Source organism: Hibiscus syriacus, unplaced genomic scaffold (genome assembly GCF_006381635.1).
Source record: "Hibiscus syriacus cultivar Baekdansim isolate YM2019G1 unplaced genomic scaffold, ASM638163v2 tig00112383_pilon, whole genome shotgun sequence".
NCBI classification, from domain to species: domain Eukaryota; kingdom Viridiplantae; phylum Streptophyta; class Magnoliopsida; order Malvales; family Malvaceae; genus Hibiscus; species Hibiscus syriacus.
The window spans coordinates 305,866-329,281 of record NW_024063319.1 but is presented as its reverse complement, the minus strand read 5'-3'; the positions used below and the strand labels follow the sequence as shown (position 1 = coordinate 329,281).

The following is a 23,416-nucleotide window of genomic DNA, read 5'->3' as shown; positions in this document are numbered from 1 at the left end:
AATCTTTGTTTTGATCTGTTTAGTTATTAGAAAAATGAACCATGTAATGAAGTGTTCCTATGTTTATTAACAATGTTTGGTTGAGTTGTGCAGTATGGTGTATAACATAATCATTGTGCCCCACAGATTATACAAAAACTCTCAACCAGACAACCGGACTTGCAGAGCAGAAGGAATCTGCTCAACGAAATTGCGGTCGAGAATGGAATCGCCTTACAACCCCATGAAACCTCTGTTTCCGCTACTGATGTGAGCAATTTACTACTGATGCCGCTGAAGCTGCGTTTGAGTCAGCTACACATGCAGCAGCCGTGGCAAGAGCAGCCGTGGAACTCTCCCAGTCTGATTTCCATGATTCTGATGATCACAACAGTCCTGATAATCAAAGAAATAAAGTGTTTGACATTCATGAACCTAGTAGTTCTAAAGGTAAAGAACCTCATCAGGGCCGTCAAGCAGAGGAGTCGAACCAGGGTAAGATGACCTGAGAAATCAAGATCTCGAGTCCTTCAAGTAAAGAATCATCAGAAGGAAACCTGGACATGAGAACAATGTCCTTGGATGAAGTGGACCCAATCAAGCTATTGGAAAAGGATGTAGTTATTCATGACAGTGATGATGATAACCGTGATTTCTATGATCCCAGTTTTGATATGAACACAAGGGAGTTCAAAGGCAAGGACGAAGAGCACTCTGAAAATACCTGACTGATGTTTCAGAACTCATCTGATAATCAAGTCCCCACAACACTTCATGCTGGCCTGAAGCTTGAGACAGGACCTGAAAACCCCTCGGAACATGTCATTCGAAACAAGGGTCCATTTTCTGTGAGGACTAGACAATTGCGTGGATACTGAGGAGCATCAGCATACTAAATTCATTCTTAAGTTTTGGCGAGTTGCATTACATCAGACGTGTCAATAAGTATGTCTTTTTAATTTTGCTTCTCAATATGTTTCAATAATCATTCCAACAAAAAAAAACTTAAAAACAAGCTTACATCTCATGAGAATTAACAAAAACATTTCAGAAAACTAAAACAAGGACAACAACAATTCAGCACAGTTTGTTTTCCTACAAAAACCACCAACAATTCTCAAATTCAGTTGATTAACCAAAGCCATTCAGCACTGCAAATTAAAAAGAAAAGAAAAAAGAATGAATAAGAAGATTACATATTCTAGCTCTGGGAAAGGTTGCCACCACTTTGCTGCCAGAGATTGATGATATCAGTGGCCTGATTGAGAAGAATAATCATCTTCTTCTGAGAAATCCAGGGCTTGCTTTCAAGAGTGGCCTTGAGCTCTTCCCAGGCATCTTTCCTAGGCCAAAAGAAATAGGGACTGAGAGGAACAGTGCCATCGCCAGGTATGACTTGATCTAGAGCCAGCCCGATGTTCTTCTCCATCCATATGAATTTCAGAACCAGCCTGGGTTTCGCAACTTGCTTCACCGCCACCTCAGACTTCTGAGGAGCTGTGATGGGTGGTGCCTCGGTGTCTGAGTATGTTTCAGCCGTGAGTGCTGCTGAGGCAGTTAGTCTTCCGGTGGGTGCACTTCTTCTCTTCAAACTGGGGCTTGCCTTGAAGCAAATGGTGGTGAAGGAGGATCTATGCTGACCAAAATAATGCAAAGGGAAAGTAGTTGATAGAGTTGCCATGGACAACATTTTGTCTTGCAGGATGAGAGGGAGGGAGAGAGTTTTGTCTTAAAAGTTACTCGAGTAGAGCCGATAGGATAAGGTATAAGGGGATATAGTACTGGAATAGACTCCGAGGACATTAGGGTCTTTTCTCAAGACGGGCAATTAATCTTTCTGTTCAAAAAGATTGTAAGGAAAATAAACATTTGCCTAAAGTATAAATGTTCGGGCATCTTTATTTTAATTTTATTAATTTTAGGGTAAATTACGTATTTAGTACCTAAACTATTAGTTTTAATCTATTTTAATATCTAAACTTTTAATTTGTTTAAAATTATATCTAACATCCAGTTTTTATTTGATTTTAGTACTTCACCGTTAAAAACCATACGGGTAATTTGCAAGTGGAACTTTTTTTATGGGTAAATTACATCATTCATCACTCAACTATCTTCTTACTCCTATTTTGGTCACTAAAGTTTAAACTTTTTAATTTAATCACTTAACTTTCAAATTACTCCTAATTTAATCACTCTAACTCTCAATTTTATTTTATTTTTATTTTTAATAATATATTAATAAACTAATAAAAGTGTCATGTCACAAAAATTATTAATAAAAATAAATTATTTTTTATTAATATGGGGTAAGTACAAAGCAATATTAGTTCTAAGATAACTCTCAAATATTTGACATTAAACGCTCTTGCCACTGACATTTATAGTGCTCGAACCCGAGATCTCAAGGAATAACAACAATTCATTTAGCACCGAGGTCACTTAGTTCTAATAAAATAAATTAGAGTGATTAAAATAAAAGAAATTCGAAAGTTGAATAGTTAAATTGAAAATTTTTAAACTTGAGTATCAAAATAGGTGAGAAGATAGTTGAGTGATGAATGATGTAATTTACTCATAAAAATGAAACGCCGTTAAATTTTTAACAGCGAGATATTAAAATAAAATAAAAACTAAATGTTATGCATGATTTAAAAAAAATTAAAAGTTTAGATACTAACCGTATAATTTACCCCAAACTTTATCATCATTTTTTAAAATATAATATTTTAATTATTTATATCATAAAAACGTCAACGAATGAAATGTATTTTTTTAATGGAGAGGAGGGCTAGAGACTAAGAAAAGTGGGACCGTGAAGGTCCCTATGCATGCAGTCTAGCACATGAGGGGGAGGAGTTGAGATGAAGACAGTAGAGCCGTCGAGTTTAGAAGCCATCTTTACTATGAAATCAACAGTGAAATTAGCTTTAGGATAGATAAGGTTGAAGTCTACCATCCAAGGTTTGGTTGTCATGCTAGCAATTGCTCTCACCATGGAAATCGAACTAGAGTGGGAGTCACTAGAGGAGATGAGTTTGTAGGCTACAACGCAATCGGTTTGGCATTGAACGCGTTCAAAGTCAAGATCCCAAGCAATGTTGAGGCCAACAATGATGTCCTAGAGCTCCGCGTGGAGAGGGTGAGAGACTCCAAAGTATTTTTGGAAACCAACAAGCCTATCATCGTCTGAATTGCGACGAAGGTCATCGACAACACAATGGTTGTTTAGGGGATTGGGGGCATCATATGTCTAAATTGCGAAGAAATGTAATTAATTTTTTAAATGGGTGATAAAATATAGATTATTAAAAAAATAGTTCTAAACTTAATTTTATGATTTAAACTGGGATTAAATTACTCAAATAACACTAACAAAAATTTATTTATAAAAAATTCAAAATAACACATTTTTTTAATAATATAGGGTAAATACAAGACAATATATGTTCGAAAATAACTCTCAATCTTTCAACATTGAACTCTCACACCCCCGACATCTATAGTGTTGGAACTCGAGTCCTCCGACATAACAACAATTTCTTTACCATGAAGATCAATTGGTTTGTGCAAAATAGCACATATGGTTAATTATTTACTAAAATAATATTGTTTATATCATATAAGAGAAATGTATGTCACGTATCATATTTTATTGAAAAATATTTTTATTGAATATAAAAACCATTTTTAATCAATACATCTTTCTATTCCATAATGATAATATAAGTCACGTTAATAGTCATTAGATTTTGGAATCAAACCCTAGTACATGTTATTTTTGTTATTTTTTTTCTAGTTATATGTATTGTTAATTAAATATATTTTTCTTAACAAGTGTGCTTTATATATATATATATCTATATATATATATATATATATATAACTAAGTGTGAATTACACTAGAAATCCCTAAAGTTTTAGGGTACTTTTAGCTGGGTCACTACATTTTTAAAACTTGTATTAAAATTACAAAACTTTTAATTAGCATTATTATGATTACTATCAACTGTAGTAACATGTCACATGTCATTTTTCTAATAAATTAACTCTCCAATAAGATGTACCCATGTCATTTACATATTTATATGTCGTTCATTACAGAGAAGGGCACATATTCACAATCAACATTAGACCGTGGAAAACATTTGATCGACCTTAAAGGTTTGAAAAATAACCGAAGATCAGAATTGGCTTCTCTTGGCAGGTAATATAGTACATTGGACTCACTATCCTCTGCTCAGCAGTGTTAGAAGTATGTGACAACTTCATATTGGATTTCATACATCAACTTATTCAAGTAGTTAGAGATGTAGCTAGACAAGCTTCAGTGTCATATGGAATCATGATGTTCTCCTCACTAGTTATTTCATGCTATGGATCTATTTACCAAAATAATAATATAATAACCTGAACCCATTCTTGATCCAACCATTTGTTGTTGATGTGACTGCATCTGGGAGAGTTGCTATTGCTTGCTGTTGCTACTGCTGCTGCAGCTGAGAGAGTTGTTGATGCTGATGCCGGTTTGATGTTGTGGTTTAAAGAATACCATATCCTGAATTTCACAAAGATCTTGGTTCAAATAAAATGAAAAGGTCTAGCTAAGTGGACTGGCAATGACAGGAAATTTTCCAATTCCATTTGATGCCTTCTTTTAATTTTGTAGCAAAACTCAAGTAATAATTTTGGAAAAGTAAACACTAAAATTCTAACTTATTTTTGGGTAAATTACATGTTTAGTATACCAACTATCACTTTTGTTCCATTTTGATCACCCAATTATATTTTTGTTTCAAAATCATAACTAACGTTATAGTTTTGGTTACTCCCGTTAAAAAATTAATGGTGATGTTGATGTGTCACCATAAGGCCACTTCATTGAAAAAATGTCATGTCAACAGTTCTGTCAATTTTTTAATGGTGGATGACCAAAATGAAACAAAAAAAATGTTAGGTATGGTTTTGAAGAAAAAAATAGTTGGGTGACCAAAACTAAATAAAAAATAGTTGGGTACGAAAGTGTAGTTTACCCTTTTTCTTTAGGAAAACTAGAACTAATGATGATGTTAGGATTAGTAATTTATTAATCAAATCGAGGATAAGATCTAACCAAGTTTGACTTAGAACTCCTATCTGACTCCTTGTGCAAGCCGCATCATGGCTACCCTCCCCCTATCACTTTGAATCATAAGGAGTACCTTGCGGTTGGCTGACCTTAGCTTCACAAGGATAATATTCTAACTCACTGGCCTTTGGAATCTATGCTCCTTGATAGGATCGTTAGTTAGGTTCACTACTCTCTTGACATGCTACCAAAACCACTCTCTTATCTCTTGTTCACCAGAAATAGGCCACTGAGGGATAGGAAACAAGGGGAATGAGGCAAGAAATTTAATTTAAATCAAAAGACTTTCCGGTTTACTAATAACTTTGTCTTGTATAAACAATACTTATTTTCTGTCTCTTACCGAAAGCTAGATGCTTTGGCTTTATTTCTTTCACTCCAAAGGTGGCAGGAAACTACAATAAAATCGAGTCTTTGGTCCAAAATAGAATAAACACGAGTAACTGGATGAAGATGTGAAATAAAATGACTCTCCTCTAGCTGTGGAGATTGCAGAGGTTAATAAATTGACACAACCCTAATGACGATCCAAGGCTCTCGTGCTAAAGGACATTCAATAACAGAATAAAGTTCTAAAGGTAAGACTCCATCTCTTCCAGAGACTAGAGCCAGTAAAATGTCTTTTGAGAAGCCACTAGAAGAAATGACCAAACATCTTAGGCCTCTATACATTAGAGCTTACATCAATGGAAAGTCGATGTCTAGAGTCTTGGTGGACAATATTTTCATAGCGAATATACTTCCACTCAAAATGGTAAGGAGGATGTCCAAGTTCGAGCAAGATTTAATCCCTTCTGAAGTCTCAGTTACCAGCTTTAATGATGGCGTGTCTAAAAAAGGGCTCATTTTGGTGGATATGATAATGGGTAAGACCACTGAATTCAATGCATTCCTTGTGGTAGATGGAACAACGGGGCCTATCTTTTGACCAAATGCAGTGGTGGTCCTTATGAGTATTTCCTTCCCATGTTAACAAGAGAGGAATAGAGGTTTTTTTGCAAGAAAGTGAGGGTATCTTATGGGAGATGATGTCTCAAATAAGGTTCACTAACACTAGAATTTCTTTAGGGTGAAGTTGTTAGCGTACAAGTGTTGCGCTAAAGAAGTTGCCATCATGAGCGGCCTGGGGTTAAAATACCTCACATCGGAAATGAAAGCAACAGAGAAGTTGATGTACTTGAAGAATAAAGACTCTGCCAAGTACAATTCTAACAAGAATGCCTAAGGAAAAGGGGGTCGACTCTCTCTTCAATGGATTGGAGAAAGTTGTTTGGGAGTTCCTCTGGCCAAGCCCTAAATTTTTATCCTCCGATTATCAAAAATGGAATTCCCACGATTTCCCCTCCCTCAGAGATTCTCGAAGCTGGCATTTCAGAATGGAAGCTCTCCCTTGTGGGTCAATTCTTAGGTCCGGCTCCAAATTTCCTGACAATGCAACAAATCATTGAAAATAAATGGAGAAAGGCTCTGCACGGTTATCATCTACAGGTCAGTATAGCTGGATCAAATCTTTATATTTTCTCTTTTACTTCAGAAGTTGCTAGAGACCGGGTCCTTGAAAATGGACCACTGAACAAACCTCTAATTCTGAGAAAATGGGAACCCAACCTTAAACGCCTAAATTTCAATTTATCAAAAATCCTGATTTGGGTTCATCTGCATAACGTTCCTTTAGAAATATTCTCTCAAGAAGGCTTAAGTTATATTGCCAATGGAATTGGTGTTCCAATTTCAATGGATATTGTCACAGCATCCAAAACCAGACTAGAATTCGCCAAGATCTGTGTTGAAATTAGTATTAACGATGAATTCCCAAAACATATTGACGTTGTTCTTCAAGATGGCCACACCTCTACTATTTTTGTTGAGATCCCTTGAATGCCACCAAGATATAGGAAATGTAAGACATTCGACCACAATGACAAAAGTTGTATGGTAACATCCAATCTCAATCAAACTTCAACCCAAATTTGGAAGAAAAATGAGGAATCAAGCTCAACAGCCAATATTAGTGCACTAGAGAAACAACAAGTGTAACATCCTCAATACGGGTTAGTGACCCAATTGTAAAGTTTCAGAATTTGGTGACTAAAGTATAAGAATGAAATAGTTTAATGATTATTGGATGTATATGATGAAGGTTAATTAGTAATTATTAAAGGAAATTAAGGGTTAAATGGTCATTTGACCAGAAAGATTTTTATATTTCTTTTTAAGGTAATATAAACGTGGGAATTTGGAGAAACATCCAGAGTTCTCTTCTCCTTTCTTCTTCTTCATACGTGGGAGAGCAAGGCAAAGGTAAGTTTAATTTCAGTTGGTTAATTCTTGAGTTTTAAGCTTAGTTTTGATTCTTTGGGTATTAAATAAGCTTAAGGAAAGCTTATATGGGATTTAAACAATAAGATAAAGGAATTATGAAGGAATTTGCAATATGAGTTTTAAGATGAAATTTTGATATGGTATGGTTGTTGAAGTTTTAGGGATGAATTTGACTTGTCATCAATCTAATTAAGAAGTATGAAGTGTTAGAATTGGAATTAGAACACATTGAAAATTTGGTATGATTTTTGAATCTCATATGGAAGATAGGATTTTGAGGTTTAAGATGAAATAAATGAATATAGATTGGTTTAAGTATGTGTACTAGAGTTAAGAATGAAAAGGGGATGATATATGAAGTGTTTGAGTGGAAATGAAGTAATTTTCGGGTTGAAAATATGATTTCTGGGCAAGGGGAATCGGTACCCATTCAAGGGGAACCGATACCCCTTCAAACGAACAACATTTCCAGAATGTCATTAGGGAATCGATACCCCCATAATAGGGAACCGATTCCCCCTAAAGGAAATTATGAATATGGATTTAATAAGTTCGTTTAAGTTGCTAGTATCTAATTACAAGGTGTAGGTATCTAATAATTATCTTAAAATGTATAATTATGTAGATTCAGAGCCTAAACGAGTTCCGGAATCATTGACAAGTAAGATCGATAAAAAGGGAAGATAATAGATTGGAATGGACTAGTGAGGCCAGGTGAGTGCATATTAGTATTATATGATGTTAAATGGAAATAAGACTTGCAACAAGTCTATTTCCATAGTAAAATGCATGAATTCATAAATAGAAGTATATACGTGTATGATTTATATGTTGACATGTTATTGTATATGTATTATATGGTTGATGTGAATATGTGATATGTTATGATGATATAAGAATCTCTTACAAGATATATGATATGAAAATATGATAATGAGCTATGTGAAAGAACTATGAGTTATATGGAAAATATATGCGAACAAGATATGACATCTATGTTTATATGAAACAATGCAAGGTGATATGAGCTGTGTGAGATATGAATATAAAATCATATGAGAAGTGAAAATAATTACATGAAAATAGACTACGTGATTACATGTATATGTGAAAGGAACTATTTGATACGATCTATGTGATTACATGCAACATATGATATTAGATATATGTTTACACATACATGTGGTATGTGATAGAAGAGAAGGTACATGTGATTATGAGATCAATGATTACACGTACATGTGATACGTGACTGAAAAGAAAAGATATGTGTTTATAAGAGAAAGAATATGAATAAGTAATGTGAACTGTTATAAATGATAATGCCCATGTTATGTGATATGAGAGCTAGGGGTATAGTTGGCATGCCAAGGGTCGAGGGTTTACCTATGTTCTTCGGGACATATGGACTGTTTACCTATGTTCTTCGGGACATATGGACTGTTTACCTATGTCCTTCGGGACATATGGACTGATTACCTAGGTTCTTCGGAATCTATGGACTGGTCCTTTTGGATATTGATCGAGCTGTGGTGACAGCATATGTGTGCACAACCTCAATGTACTCACATACCTTAAGTTCTCACTAGTGTACATGGGCTAATAAAGTGATTAAACAAGCATACTGAATGTGATATGTATACAATGAGTTTATAAGTGGTTTGAAATGTGTTACGTGAACCATATGATGTTGTGTGTGTATAGTGTTTGATTGAAAAGGTTAACAATAAAAGTATGTGATTACATGATAAACTGTTAATGATGAATTATGTATATGTATGTATTTACTGTAATTAATCTGATATGATTTTATATGATACGAAGAATGCATGGAATTGGTATAACATGATAGAACAGAACATGCATGTATTGATATATGTTATGAAGTGCATTATAAGTCGTTATGCCTCACTAAGTCTTCGACTTAGCGTGTGATTGTTTCACACGTAGGTTTCGAGAAGAGTAAAGAGTAATGCGGAGCAAGACAGGTCAGTTTTCCTTACCAAATGTCAGATCAGAAAATATATGTACATGTTTATAGAGTGTAGTTGGCATGTAGTCTAAAGATATAAATTGTATGAACTCTGATACATTTTGTAAACGTTTTGAATAAGTTAAATGTTATCAAAGTTTTTAAATTACTCACTATTTTATATGAATAAATGTTTGAAAAGTCAATGTGACACTTCGGACTCGTATCCGGGTTGGATACGGGTTGGGGGTGTTACATTTAATGGTATCAGAGCTAAGGTTTAGCCGATTCTCGGCATAAACCGAAGTCCAAAGTGTCATAAAAGGTGTACATGCCAACATAGATTGAAAAATTTCTGATCGGATAGTGTAAGGAATATGTTATCTTGCTAATAGAATAAGAATAGTTTAATACAGTAGAAAATCCGATCGTGATAATTTCGAGGTAAGTGAAAGGTGATATTCCTGATTGTGATAGCTATTCACCTGCCTTGGCCAGACAGGATGAAGAGCGGACACCTCAGGAAATGCCTAGTAAGATCAAAAGTTGATTTCAGAAAGCTGAAATCATATCTGAATAATGATAGAAAGTTTTCATCGTTTGGAATCGGAAACACGATATAGAGTAGTTTTGTTATTATGTGGATAAGATAGAATATGGTGAACAGGTGTCACCATAAGAAGGTTAAAAAGATCTAAGGACGTGATGAGTACCTATAGAAGAACTCAAGGATAAGTGCATCAGTGACAAGTGTATAAGATGTATAAAGTCAGAGCTTATGAGTTTGAAACGAAGTGATAGTATTGCGCATAAACAAGAGTATGTTTATGATAAGGGTTTGCAGTTAAGATGGAAAGAGTTAGCATTGGCTAACTAGAGTATGTGATAAAAATGTACTGAAATTATAAGATTTTAAGATATTGTCAGGATATGATAACCAAATCCGCAATGGATCTGGATACAGTTGCATATTTGGATCATAGTAATGTGGTATAGTAAAGGAAAAGGAAGTAAGAATTTGTATATTTAAGTAAAGCTGAGGATTGATAAGAAGAGTTTGAGAATATGTATATCGATGATCAGATTATAGGACACAGGAAGTCAGAATGTTGAGTTTGAGTAAAAGAAATTTCAGGATGTATGAGAATAGAGGTGAAATTGATAAGTTAAGTAAGCGAATGTTGAGATAATTTAGATTGGAAAGAATGTATATGATTGGTATAATAGGGTTTGTGCCCTAGATTGAACAAAAATTATTATCTAGCTATTAGAGTAAAGGTGCTAGAGTTATAAGATTGGAGGAAAGATAAAGTGGAGTTAATTGATTATGATGTGAATTTGAATATAGTTGTATATTCTGAGTAGATAGCTATGATGTAGAAACAGAGATAAGTATTTGCATGGAACCTTCAGGAAGGAAAATACAAGTATAAGAAATGATAAAAATGAAGTTATGTATAAGAAATGGGTTATCAGAGTATTGAGGATGCAATGAAGATTGGTACATAAAGATGAGTATAAGTGATAAGACAAGAGTATGTGAATATGAAAGGAAATATATGATTTATGTATAAGGAATAAGGAGTAAAGAAATGAAAGGGATTGATTTAAAAGAATCAGATACGATAAATATGGAAGTACAGAGGTTTTGATATAGAGTGATGAGATGAATGTTACTGTCAACGTGATGAGTGACATTATATGGAATTTTATAAAGGTCAAAGGAAAAATGCATAATCGAATGAGAGAAAAGACAACAATGGATTGGTATTACTGGTTATTTTTTTATATGATAAACAACAGAAGATGAATGTATAAACGAAAAAGATAGTTGGAAAACTAAAGGATTGAAAAGTAAGTTTCTGATGATGACAAGAAAGAATAAGTCAGGGAAGCAACATAAGAACATTAGAAGATATGTTCCTATTAAGATGTGCAGTGAAAATTCGAGGACGAATTTTCTTATAAGTAGGGGAGATTTGTAACATCCTCAATACCGGGTTAGTGACCCAATTGTAAAGTTTCAGAATTTGGTGACTAAAGTATAAGAATGAAATAGTTTAATGATTATTGGATGTATATGATGAAGGTTAATTAGTAATTATTAAAGGAAATTAAGGGTTAAATGGTCATTTGACCAGAAAGATTTTTTATATTTCTTTTTAAGGTAATATAAACGTGGGAATTTGGAGAAACATCCAGAGTTCTCTTCTCCTTTCTTCTTCTTCATACGTGGGAGAGCAAGGCAAAGGTAAGTTTAATTTCAGTTGGTTAATTCTTGAGTTTTAAGCTTAGTTTTGATTCTTTGGGTATTAAATAAGCTTAAGGAAAGCTTATATGGGATTTAAACAATAAGATAAAGGAATTATGAAGGAATTTGCAATATGAGTTTTAAGATGAAATTTTGATATGGTATGGTTGTTGAAGTTTTAGGGATGAATTTGACTTGTCATCAATCTAATTAAGAAGTATGAAGTGTTAGAATTGGAATTAGAACACATTGAAAATTTGGTATGATTTTTGAATCTCATATGGAAGATAGGATTTTGAGGTTTAAGATGAAATAAATGAATATAGATTGGTTTAAGTATGTGTACTAGAGTTAAGAATGAAAAGGGGATGATATATGAAGTGTTTGAGTGGAAATGAAGTAATTTTCGAGTTGAAAATATGATTTCTGGGCAAGGGGAATCGGTACCCATTCAAGGGGAACCGATACCCCTTCAAACGAACAATATTTCCAGAATGTCATTAGGGAATCGATACCCCCATAATAGGGAACCGATTCCCCCTAAAGGAAATTGTGAATATGGATTTAATAAGTTCGTTTAAGTTGCTAGTATCTAATTACAAGGTGTAGGTATCTAATAATTGTCTTAAAATGTATAATTATGTAGATTCAGAGCCTAAACGAGTTCCGGAATCATTGACAAGTAAGATCGATAAAAAGGGAAGATAAGAGATTGGAATGGACTAGTGAGGCCAGGTGAGTGTATATTAGTATTATATGATGTTAAATGGAAATAAGACTTGCAACAAGTCTATTTCCATAGTAAAATGCATGAATTCATAAATAGAAGTATATACGTGTATGATTTATATGTGTTGACATGTTATTGTATATATGTATTATATGGTTGATGTGAATATGTGATATGTTATGATGATATAAGAATCTCTTACAAGATATATGATATGAAAATATGATAATGAGCTATGTGAAAGAACTATGAGTTATATGGAAAATATATGCGAACAAGATATGACATCTATGTTTATATGAAACAATGCAAGGTGATATGAGCTGTGTGAGATATGAATATAAAATCATATGAGAAGTGAAAATAATTACATGAAAATAGACTAAGTGATTACATGTATATGTGAAAGAAACTATTTGATACGATCTATGTGATTACATACAACATATGATATTAGATATATGTTTACACATACATGTGGTATGTGATAGAAGAGAAGGAACATGTGATTATGAGATCAATGATTACACGTACATGTGATACGTGACTGAAAAGAAAAGATATGTGTTTATAAGAGAAAGAATATGAATAAGTAATGTGAACTGTTATAAATGATAATGCTCATGTTATGTGATATGAGAGCTAGGGGTATAGTTGGCATGCCAAGGGTCGAGGGTTTACCTATGTTCTTCGGGACATATGGACTGTTTACCTATGTTCTTCGGGACATATGGACTGTTTACCTATGTCCTTCGGGACATATGGACTGATTACCTAGGTTCTTCGGAATCTATGGACTGGTCCTTCGGGACATTGATCGAGCTGTGGTGACAGCATATGTGTGCACAACCTCAATGTACTCACATACCTTAAGTTCTCACTAGTGTACATGGGCTAATAAAGTGATTAAACAAGCATACTGAATGTGATATGTATACGATGGGTTTATAAGTGGTTTGAAATGTGTTACGTGAACCATATGATGTTGTGTGTGTATAGTGTTTGATTGAAAAGGTTAACAATAAAAGTATGTGATTACATGATAAACTGTTAATGATGAATTATGTGTATGTATGTATTTACTGTAATTAATCTGATATGATTTTATATGATACGAAGAATGCATGGAATTGGTATAACATGATAGAACAGAACATGCATGTATTGATATATGTTATGAAGTGCATTATAAGTCGTTATGCCTCACTAAGTCTTCGACTTAGCGTGTGATTGTTTCACACGTAGGTTTCAAGAAGAGTAAAGAGTAATGCGGAGCAAGACAGGTCAGTTTTCCTTACCAAATGTCAGATCAGAAAATATATGTATTGTTTATAGAGTGTAGTTGGCATGTAGTCTAAAGATATAAATTGTATGAACTCTGATACATTTTGTAAACGTTTTGAATAAGTTAAATGTTATCAAAGTTTTTAAATTACTCACTATTTTATATGAATAAATGTTTGAAAAGTCAATGTGACACTTCGGACTCGTATCCGGGTTGGATACGGGTTGGGGGTGTTACAACAAGAGCCTATTAGCATAGGATCTCCCCCAAATGAGGCCACACAAGTAAATAAAGTAATTGGTGGAATTGAGATACTGCAAGATCCTAACAGTACTGATCCATCAATACAAGAGGTTACACAAGTGAATGAAGTAAACTCTGAACCAACTTCTACTGATATTAATGTTGATCTTAAAGTTGCTGAAGCTGCTAACCAAGTGAAACTTCCTAACCATTCTGATCTAATTGAAGAAGATTACTCTTCAGTTCCTAAACGAAGCAGAGGAAGACCTATAAAGGATAAAACAACTTTAGTTGGATCAAAAATAAGTTTGAGGCTCTTAATTCAGTTGATGAAAACTTACCTATTATTGAGGGAAACCAAAAGAAGTCACGCGTTGCTTCTAAGGGAGTAGCTGAAATAGTCAAAGAACTCAAAAAAAAGAAGGAAAAAATGAAAAAATACAAGAGTTCTACAGTTGAGGGTGAATGTCCCACCACGGGAATGCTTTCCCAATGATCATATGTTTCTGGATCATTAGAGGATTTAATAATCCTCTAAAACAAAATAAAGTGCTTCTTAGGGAATCCCAAAACAATGTAGATATTCTTTGCTTACTTGAGACTAGAGTTAAACTTGAAAATCCAAGGACATCATTAATTCCAAATTAGCCAATTGGAATGTCAGTTCTAATTATGAGTTTGTTGTTAATGGAAGAATTTGGGTTCTTTGGAAGAAAAATATGGAGTTAACCACTATTCATGTTACTGATCAAACCTCATCAGTCAAAGTAGAGTTTCTTGGAATCCCTTTTGTTACCTCAACAGTTTATGGAAGTAATTATGGCATCAATAGAAGACAGCTTTGGCATCAGCTGCAAGACTTGGATAGAAAGATAGGTCACTTTCCTTGGATCTTGGGAGGTGACTATAACATTACCCTTCAGCCAAATAAGAGCTCTGATTATGAGCTTCTTTGTCCAGGTTCTACCTCTGAAATGAAAGAATTCCAAGAAGTAACACAGGATTTAGACCTCCATGATCACCCTTTCATAGGTCCTTTATTCACTTAGAGCAACAAACAAGCTAAAACTTATCTTGCAAGGAAACTTGACAGGGTCCTCATTAACTCCAATTGGGTTAATTTCTTCCAAAAATCTTTTGTTGAATTTCTTCCTCCAGGAGTCTCTGATCACTGCATGGCTATCACTTGGCTTTCTAAAGATACTCCCACTAACCGCCCAAAGCCTTTCAAGTTCTTCAATTTTTGGACTTTTCACCCTAATTTTTTGAGAGAGGTTGAAAAGACATGGCATATGACATTCTATGGTAACCCCATGAAGATTCTTTTTCTCAAACTCAAGCATATCAAGTCATGCCTCAAAAATTTAAAACAATTCCTGCTATAGTGACATATCCTCTCGAGTAAAACAAAAGAGACTTGAGCTTGAACATCAGCAACTTCTATCTTTAAAAGGAAAGGAATCATTTGATAAAGAATTGCAAATTCAAAAAGAATTAACCTCCCTTGAAGAAGCATAGCTAATGTTTCTGAAGCAAAAAGCTAAGGTGCAATGGATCAAGGAAGGTGATAAATGTTCTAAATTCTTCCATTCTGCTGTGGCTGTCAAAAATAAGAATGACACTATTCGTATGCTTGTTGATGATCAATGAACTAGACTAGAATCCTTTGACTCCATGGCTGCAGAAGTTCTATCTTTCTTCACTGACCTGATTGGGAAATCTGACCCTAGGGTCAATGACATAGATCAGAAGCTCTTTAAAGATATACTGAATTACTCACTACCTCAAGATTCTGCTTCTAGCCTTGTTAAAAATGTTACCTCAGAGGAGATTAAAGAAGCAATCTTTAGCCAAGGCAATGACAAGGCTTCGGGACCAGATGGATACACTCCATATTTTTTCAAATTTTCATGGTCCATTGTTGGAGATGATGTGATTAAAGGTTATTAAATATTTTTTCTAGCATTCTTCACTTCTTCCTGCCTTTAATGCAACTACCATTGCCTTGATTCCTAAAATTCCTAATCCATGCAAAGTCAAAGATTTCAGGCCAATCTCATGCTGCTCAGTCATTTACAAGGCCATTACTAAGATTTTAGTTAAAATATTGACAAGCCTCATCCCTGGAATGATTTCTCTAAATCAAACTACCTTCATTAAGGGTAGAAGTATTGTTGACAACACACTTCTTACTCAAGAAGTGGTTAAAGGTTATGGAAGGAAAAACATATCCCCAATATGTACTATGAAAATTGACCTTCAAAAAACTTTTGACACTCTTCATTGGAACTTTATCATTGCTATTTTAAAAGGTTTAGACCTCCCTCATAGATTCATTGGCTGGATTGAAGCATGCTTCATAGAACTAATATACTCAATATTTTTCAATGGAAGCTTAATTGGATTCTTCAAAGGCGCAAGAGGCATTAAGCAAGGTGACCCCCTCTCACTTATCCTATTTGTTCTATCTTTGAATGTTTTATCCAGTCTGCTCAATTTAGTTGTTGTTAGAGGACTATTCAATTATCATCCTAAATGTAAACAAATAGGACTTAACCATTTATCCTTTGCTAATGATTTATTGATCTTTTGTAAAGGAAATGTGGAGTCAATTGCAGGTGTTATCATTGTCCTTGAAAAATTCTATGAACTTTCTGGTTTGAACCTTAATGCTGCAAAATGTGTATTCTTTGTTGCTGGTACTTCAACTAGAACTATCAACACTATTAAGCACTTTACTGGATTTAATATTGGATGCTTGCTTGTTTGATATCTCGGAGTTCCTCTTATTACTAGAAAGCTCACAGAGAAAGACTATGAAAACCTTATAGAGAACATTAAATTCAGACTTAATTTGTGGTCTGGTAAACTCCTGAGTTTTACTGGTAGACTTGAGCTCATTAGAGTTGTCATGTTTAGCATAACAAATTATTGGTGCAGACAGCTACTTTTGCCCCCAAGTTGTTATTAACAAGATCGACCAGCTTTGTTCCCACTTCTTCTGGAAAGGAACTGATTTAGCAGCTACATGCCCGAGAGTCAGTTGGGCTAAAATCTGCCAGTTGAAATCCGAGGGAGGTCTTGGACTGAAAAACTTAAAATCTTGGAACCGAGCTTGCATGATTAAACTCATCAAGATTATTCTTGCTGGAGAATGATCTTTATGGGTTGCTTGGATCAAAAAAATATGTTTTAAATGAGAGTAATTTCTGGCATATAGAAGGAGGCTCCAAATTCAGTTGGAGTTTTATCAGATTACTCAAGTTACGCTTAGTACTTTACCAGCCATTTCGAACAGTACCCTTACTATAAGGGATATCTGGCAGGAAATCAGAATGAATGGGGGAAACGTTATTTGGTAACCCTTGAGTTGCTTCCCACTTCATATTCCGAAGCACAACATAATTGCTTGGATGGCTCTTTTTGATCGCATCCCGACTCGAGATCGACTTCAACGTATGGGGATTATTACTACCAGGAACTGTACTCTATGTAACTCAACAATGGAAACACGCTCCCATCTATTCTTTGAATGTCTAATTGCTTATTATCTATTGGAGGCAATATTACTACATAATGGGATAAAGAAAACTATTTCATGCTAGGAAGATATGATCAATTGGCTAGCAACACTTGGAAAAGCAAGTCCCTCATTATAATTATTCTTAAATTAGCTTGGTGTGTTAAAATTTATATTTTATGGGAGGAACGCAACTTAAGAATTTTCCAAGGTCGTACAAGAAAAGCCGAGGATCTTTTTATTTGCATCAAAGACATCATTGGTATCAAATTGAAGGGGAAAATATAAATAGGAATGATAATATCAACACATTCCTTTGTAACTCTTAGGGTATAGATTAAATCGATCTTTTCTTTTGTAAGTAGTTTGTACATATGATCTTGTGATCGGTGATTTTTTGTAGCAGTTCCTGCTTCTTTGGGTAATAAAATTGAATTATCCAAAAAAAAGGGTCGAGAGAAGGAAAAGTAATACGGTGGTGACAAGGATGGCCCAGGTCAGTCTTTCACCCACAAGAACCATCAGGAAAAAAAGGAATATAGGGACAAAAGGCACGTGAGGTTTATTCTTTCCTATATAATGGACCTCATTGGGAAATATAATAAAAAAGGTCATAATCACTCTCATAGAAAAACTAAGTGAGGATGAGCCAAAGGAGATTAACTTCGTTAACTACCTTTCTTATGATGAGTCACAATGGGAGATTTATACAGTTGATCAATTTCATGACCAAACAAATCTAAACCCAAGTCGATGAGAAAGGGGTTCATCCACGTTAAAGTGAGAATCAATGGGAAGAAGACTCGACTATCGTAAACAAGGGTCATACCTAACACTTTCTCTCAGTAGAGGAGGTAAATACACTATATAACCCAAATAATCACAAATCTAAGTGGGAGTCGACGACGCACAAGAGCCTTGACATGACCTTGCATTACTAACTCGATCATTCTTTCATGCAAGACAAAATTTCCTTTAATCGAAGAGTGAGACTCACTAGTCAAATGAACCAAGACATGTGGAATAGAACTAGAGACTAGGGTCCAGAACCTTCTATACAAGACCAATTGAAGGCACTATAATCCCTCTTTCAAACAATATTAAGCAATGGCTATAAGTAAGCATATGTACTTCTCTACGTAGGCCCATCGTTTAGAGCTCGATTTCAATCTTTTGAATCTTAGACCCATTACACGCACTAGATGACCTTGCCAAAAATCTTGACTTGAGACTACGAGACTAAGGACTTCATCTCAAAAGAGTGATATTTCTTTGGGCGTCCGTCTAGTACTTCTCCAATAAGCATGTCTTAGGTACAACTAAATAATAATAGATAAGTTACGTTTTCACCTTTCCTATAGGTGATAAAGTCCTATTTGTTGAGCTCGATCGATCAACTAAAAAATAGCCAAGAGGGGGTAAATTGGCCTTTAAAAATCTTTGGTGTGGAAGCAATAAAATATAGAAAAATTGGTACAACGATATATAGTGGTTCCACTTCTCAACCAAGTCTACATCCACTATCTTAACTCTATACTAAGGATTTTCTAACAGATTCACTAATTTGTTCTTTCTTTCTCTAGGCTCAAGGGTAACCTTTACAATTCTCTAGTTTTTCAAGGCTAAACTAAGAACCACTCCCCCTTTTCAACAAATGATAGCTTATATAAACAAGAAGGCCTCTCTAGGTAGGTGTTTGCAAAGATTAAGCTCATAAAAATGGATACAAAAGATATACAATTAAGATTTATATATTATGTACAAGAGAAAAATTAAGTAAATAAGAATGAAAACTCTTTTCTATTGATATCTAAGCTTGGATAGGTGTAGTCACCTTCTTTAAGTGTCCTTGGGTTATTTTTATATGATGGAATGAGCTTGTGGTCGTTTATATCCATTGGGGATGTTTTAGAGTCGTTGGAAGACTTTAATCCCATCAATTTTAGCATTTTGCAAAGTGGTTTCGAAACCACTAGACACGTTTCGAAACCCTCTTGATAAAATATGATAGGTAGAATAGGGTTTTTGAAACTAGATAGGGCATTTTGAAAACAAGGTTTAGAAACCAATCAAGGGGTTTCAAAACCAGGTATATAAGGGTTTCAAAACCAGAAAAGGGGGTTTCAAAAACATGCCAATTTTTTTGAAACTTTGAGCATTCTTCCTTAGAGGTTTCGAAACCTTACACCAAAAATTGAATATTTTAACTTATTTTAAGTTTCTAAACATGCTTTAAGGTGTAAATCAAGTTAAAAATACTTGGAAAATATTTTTCAAGTTATGTGGACTTCGAATTATATTTTAAACATTTGAACAAATTCAATTAAGTACAAAAATATTTTACCCTTATTGTTATATCAAAATATAGGTTCAACACCACCCTTATTGATGACTTGGGTCAATACTGTTGAGTTAATTGATCGGATGAATCGGCTAAGAGGGGGTGAATTGACAATTAAAATTTCAGTGGAAGCTTTGATAAAAAATTGAAAATATTTGCACAACGATTTAGAGTGGTTCGACTTTCTCAACTAAAGTCTACGTCCACTACCTTAGCAATCCACACTAAATATTTTCAATAAATTCACTAATTTGTCTTTCTTTTAAGGACAAAGAGTAACCTTACAACTCCCTCAAGAATTATACCCCAAATTCTTAAGAACACTCTCTCCCAAAGAGAAAATTACAAACTTTGTAAACCTACAGAAAAACATCGCAAGGTAGAATGTTTTCACAATTCTAGAACAAAGAAAGAACACTCAAAGATAAATACAATTGAGCATAAAGTGTGTTCTTGAAAGCAAAATGAATATTGAAAGGATTTTGGCTTGAATTGCTCAAATTTGAGGTTTGATGCTTACTCTCTTGTTTCTATCTCAATTCTTGTGTAATTCTTCATCACCAATGGCTTCAGAACTTGTTTAAATACACCTCAAATGAATTCTGAACGTTAGGAATCTTGGTGAAGTCAATAGAACCGTTGTGGTCTGAAATATACTTCAAGAAGGTTTTGGGAGCGTACGGGTATCAGTACTCCTTCATAGGGGTATCGATACTACCTGTATAAATTCAAATATTTCGACCATTGCAAAACCAAAGGTATTGGTACCTCTTAAGGGGGTATCGATAATACTATGTAAAGAGATATCGATACCTGTCATGGTATCAAAACCCATTTTGCATTATGTTATTTCTCGGAGTCAAAATCAAAAGACGTGGTATCGGTACCTTTGGCTAGTTATCGATACTACTTTATATAATGGTATAGATACCTGTATGGTATCAGTACCTCTTTTGCATTCGATGTTTGAGGGGTATCGGTACTTCCCTATTTAAAAATCAATTTTGACTCGATTATGGTTCGAAATACTTTGTAAAAATTATTTCAAAAATACTTTAAGAGTGAAACGCAATTTTTCATTTAAGTAAGGAGTAAAATTGATATTTGAAATTGGAGTAATATTTGTGATATTCAAATAATTAAATTGAATATAATATTTAAATTGAATATAAAATCTTAAAATTCATTAACACTTTATTTGTTATATTGAAACATCAAAATGTTTTCAACAATCTCCCCCTTTTTGATATAACAAATAATTTTTGAAATTTTAAGATTTTCTTTTAAAAAATCATTTTTTCGAAAAATTACTTTTTGAAAAATTACTCCCACTCCCCCTTACTATATTCTCCCCCTTTTTGTTAAATAAAAAAGACTACATAAATCTTAAACAAGTTTTCCAAATTGATGTATATATATGTATATAGTTGCTAAGATCAAAGTCAAGAGAAATATTAGCCATTAGTACATATAATCAATATTCATAAACAATATGTGATAGGAATTGATCATAATTGATCTAAAATGTAAACGATGCATAATCTAACATAAAATTTAATTGAAGTTCAAAATATTAATAATCATTCATAATATCTCAAACAAACCACACCAAAAATCCAAAAAACAACCAAATATTCAAACATCCAAATCATCAAAATGTTTAAACAATAGAAGGTTCAAAGTTCAATTTAAGAAAACTAGCAAGAGTGGTCAATCATCCGTATGAGGATCAAGATCAAATTGATGTCCTTTAAGGAAATCAACATCGCGGGTTAGTGCATCGAGTCTCTCATCTATAGCATTGAATCGAATATCCATTCCTTCACGTTGAGCTCAAATTTCCCTTTGATTCTCCAACTGTTGAGTTCCCATAGCAGTCAAATGGGACTTAAGGATACGAACCTTAAATCCAATGTCTCCATAAAAGACTAAAAGTATGGAGTCATTGAATTGTCTTGTCTGGATAGCTCATCCTCGGTATGGTTTACGAGATCATCGACATCCCATAAGAGGTCTTCAAGCTCTTGAGCCAGAGCCGGAGCAGCTTGTGAAGAGTTAGCACTGGGGGTTTTCTTTGTTGATCGAACCCATTGGTCTTTGTCTCTAGTCCATCCTGATTTTCGTAAAGATGTTTTGTTGATTTCTATGGTTAAATGGATGGCTACGTCTAATTCTACCTTAAGACCAGCTTTCATAAACATATTACTAAGTAGACAACCGTAAACTAATGTTTCAACACGTTTAGAAGGAATATTGTTTACGGTTTCTACGAGTTCCCCAAAGATAATTTGAGGAAAAATATTTTCATATTTTGTTGGATACAATGTATCCACCATAAGTCAAGAGCTCTAAGAGTGGATTATTTTCCTCCAGATGGTCTAAACCACCAAAAGATGATAAGATGAAGAAAACGTTCGTGATAATCTAAAACACTCGTACTAGACTTGAATTTATAAAGGGTAGGTACTAAATCTCACTCATTATCTAACCTTCGATTATCTAGACCAAATGCGTTAGCTATATAGTTTGAGTCTATAATGATGTATTGCCCCAAGAGATAGAAGTGAATACTTTTTGGTTGCGGTTTGGGACTCATTTTGTACACACACCGCATTGGAGTAGAAAATACGAACTAGTTGGTGATAAATAACTGGTTCAATCTTAAAAAGTTTATCAAATTTCCATGATTTGAGGGTACGGAGGTATTTGAATATCATCTCTTCCATATCTTTGAGAGACGAGATACGCTCTTCCCTAATGTTATATGACTCGAAATGATTTACGTACCTAGAGTAGAGACTTCTACGGTTAGGTTCGTTAAAGCAGCAGTTTAGAATGGCCATCTCGGGTTCATTTGGGATAGGATTTTGTGGTGGAATATGAGGTGAGTTTGGAGGTGGGTTTGATCGACTAGAAGATGACCTAGCTAGTTTAGACATGGTTTAGGAAATCGGAATGGTAAACTTACAATTAAACAACATATGTATGCAACACAATTAATCCAAAACTCAATATGAGTCTTTAATATTTAAGTTTCTCTAACTTAGTGTCTAATAGGCAAAATTGAAAACTATTTTGAAAACGAAATTTGAAAAATCATAACATGTATAGTTTTCATGAAAATAATATAATTAGATAAAAAAATCATTTAAAACCAAAATATTTTCTTATTTCGAAATTTAAAAAAATTGTAAAAATAGTGTTTTTGATAAAATTTCTTGTAGATTCTAGTGTAAAACCATAATATACTAAATGCCCGATCACTAATTTGAACTAGAACTAACTAAAACTAATCCTATGTTCAAAAATCAATGAAATAGTATTCTAGAAAAGTTTACCTTGAAAAATCGGATTGAGATGGAATGTGGTGTTGTTTGCACGATTTTAATTATACTAGCAGGATTTGGAGTTGAAGAATGAATGAAATCCGACTTGAACTTGTTGATTTGAGCAAAATGGAGAGTTTGGGGTTGAGAGGAAGTGAACGGTGGGAGTGTTTGTAAAATAAGGGTTTTGGTAAAATTATGATTTATAGGGATTTTAAAGCCTAAACCCGACAGGGGGTATCAGTACCCCTCGAGGGGTATCGATACACATTCAAGGAGAGTATCGATACTGCGTGAATAGTATCGATACCCATTGAAT

The 23,416-nt window shown here is 34.1% G+C and overlaps 1 protein-coding gene and 2 long non-coding RNA genes across 3 annotated transcripts; 1 reads left to right on the top strand and 2 right to left on the bottom strand.

Annotated features, from left to right (window-relative positions):
* The first annotated feature begins 29 nt into the window (after nucleotides 1-29).
* Nucleotides 30-22,671, top strand: LOC120178833. The gene is made up of 3 exons (XR_005521553.1): nucleotides 30-249; nucleotides 17,893-17,897; nucleotides 22,661-22,671. It is a non-coding gene; the product is annotated as an uncharacterized LOC120178833 (long non-coding RNA).
* On the bottom strand, nucleotides 133-11,055 carry LOC120178832. The gene is made up of 3 exons (XR_005521552.1): nucleotides 11,043-11,055; nucleotides 4,728-4,736; nucleotides 133-264 (listed from the first exon to the last, which is right to left on the bottom strand). It is a non-coding gene; the product is annotated as an uncharacterized LOC120178832 (long non-coding RNA).
* LOC120178831 (30S ribosomal protein 3-1, chloroplastic-like) lies at nucleotides 1,059-1,718 on the bottom strand. Its single transcript, XM_039184611.1, has 2 exons — nucleotides 1,176-1,718; nucleotides 1,059-1,074 (listed from the first exon to the last, which is right to left on the bottom strand). The coding sequence occupies exon 1, from the start codon at nucleotides 1,667-1,669 to the stop codon at nucleotides 1,181-1,183; it is 489 nt and encodes a 162-aa protein (XP_039040542.1). The 5' UTR covers nucleotides 1,670-1,718; the 3' UTR covers nucleotides 1,059-1,074; nucleotides 1,176-1,180.
* Nucleotides 22,672-23,416: the final 745 nt, after the last annotated feature.

What these genes read in the sequence shown, in the direction of transcription:
- LOC120178831 (XM_039184611.1), bottom strand. Translation starts at nt 1,669, where the DNA reads ATGTTGTCCATGGCAACTCTATCAACTACTTTCCCTTTGCATTATTTT.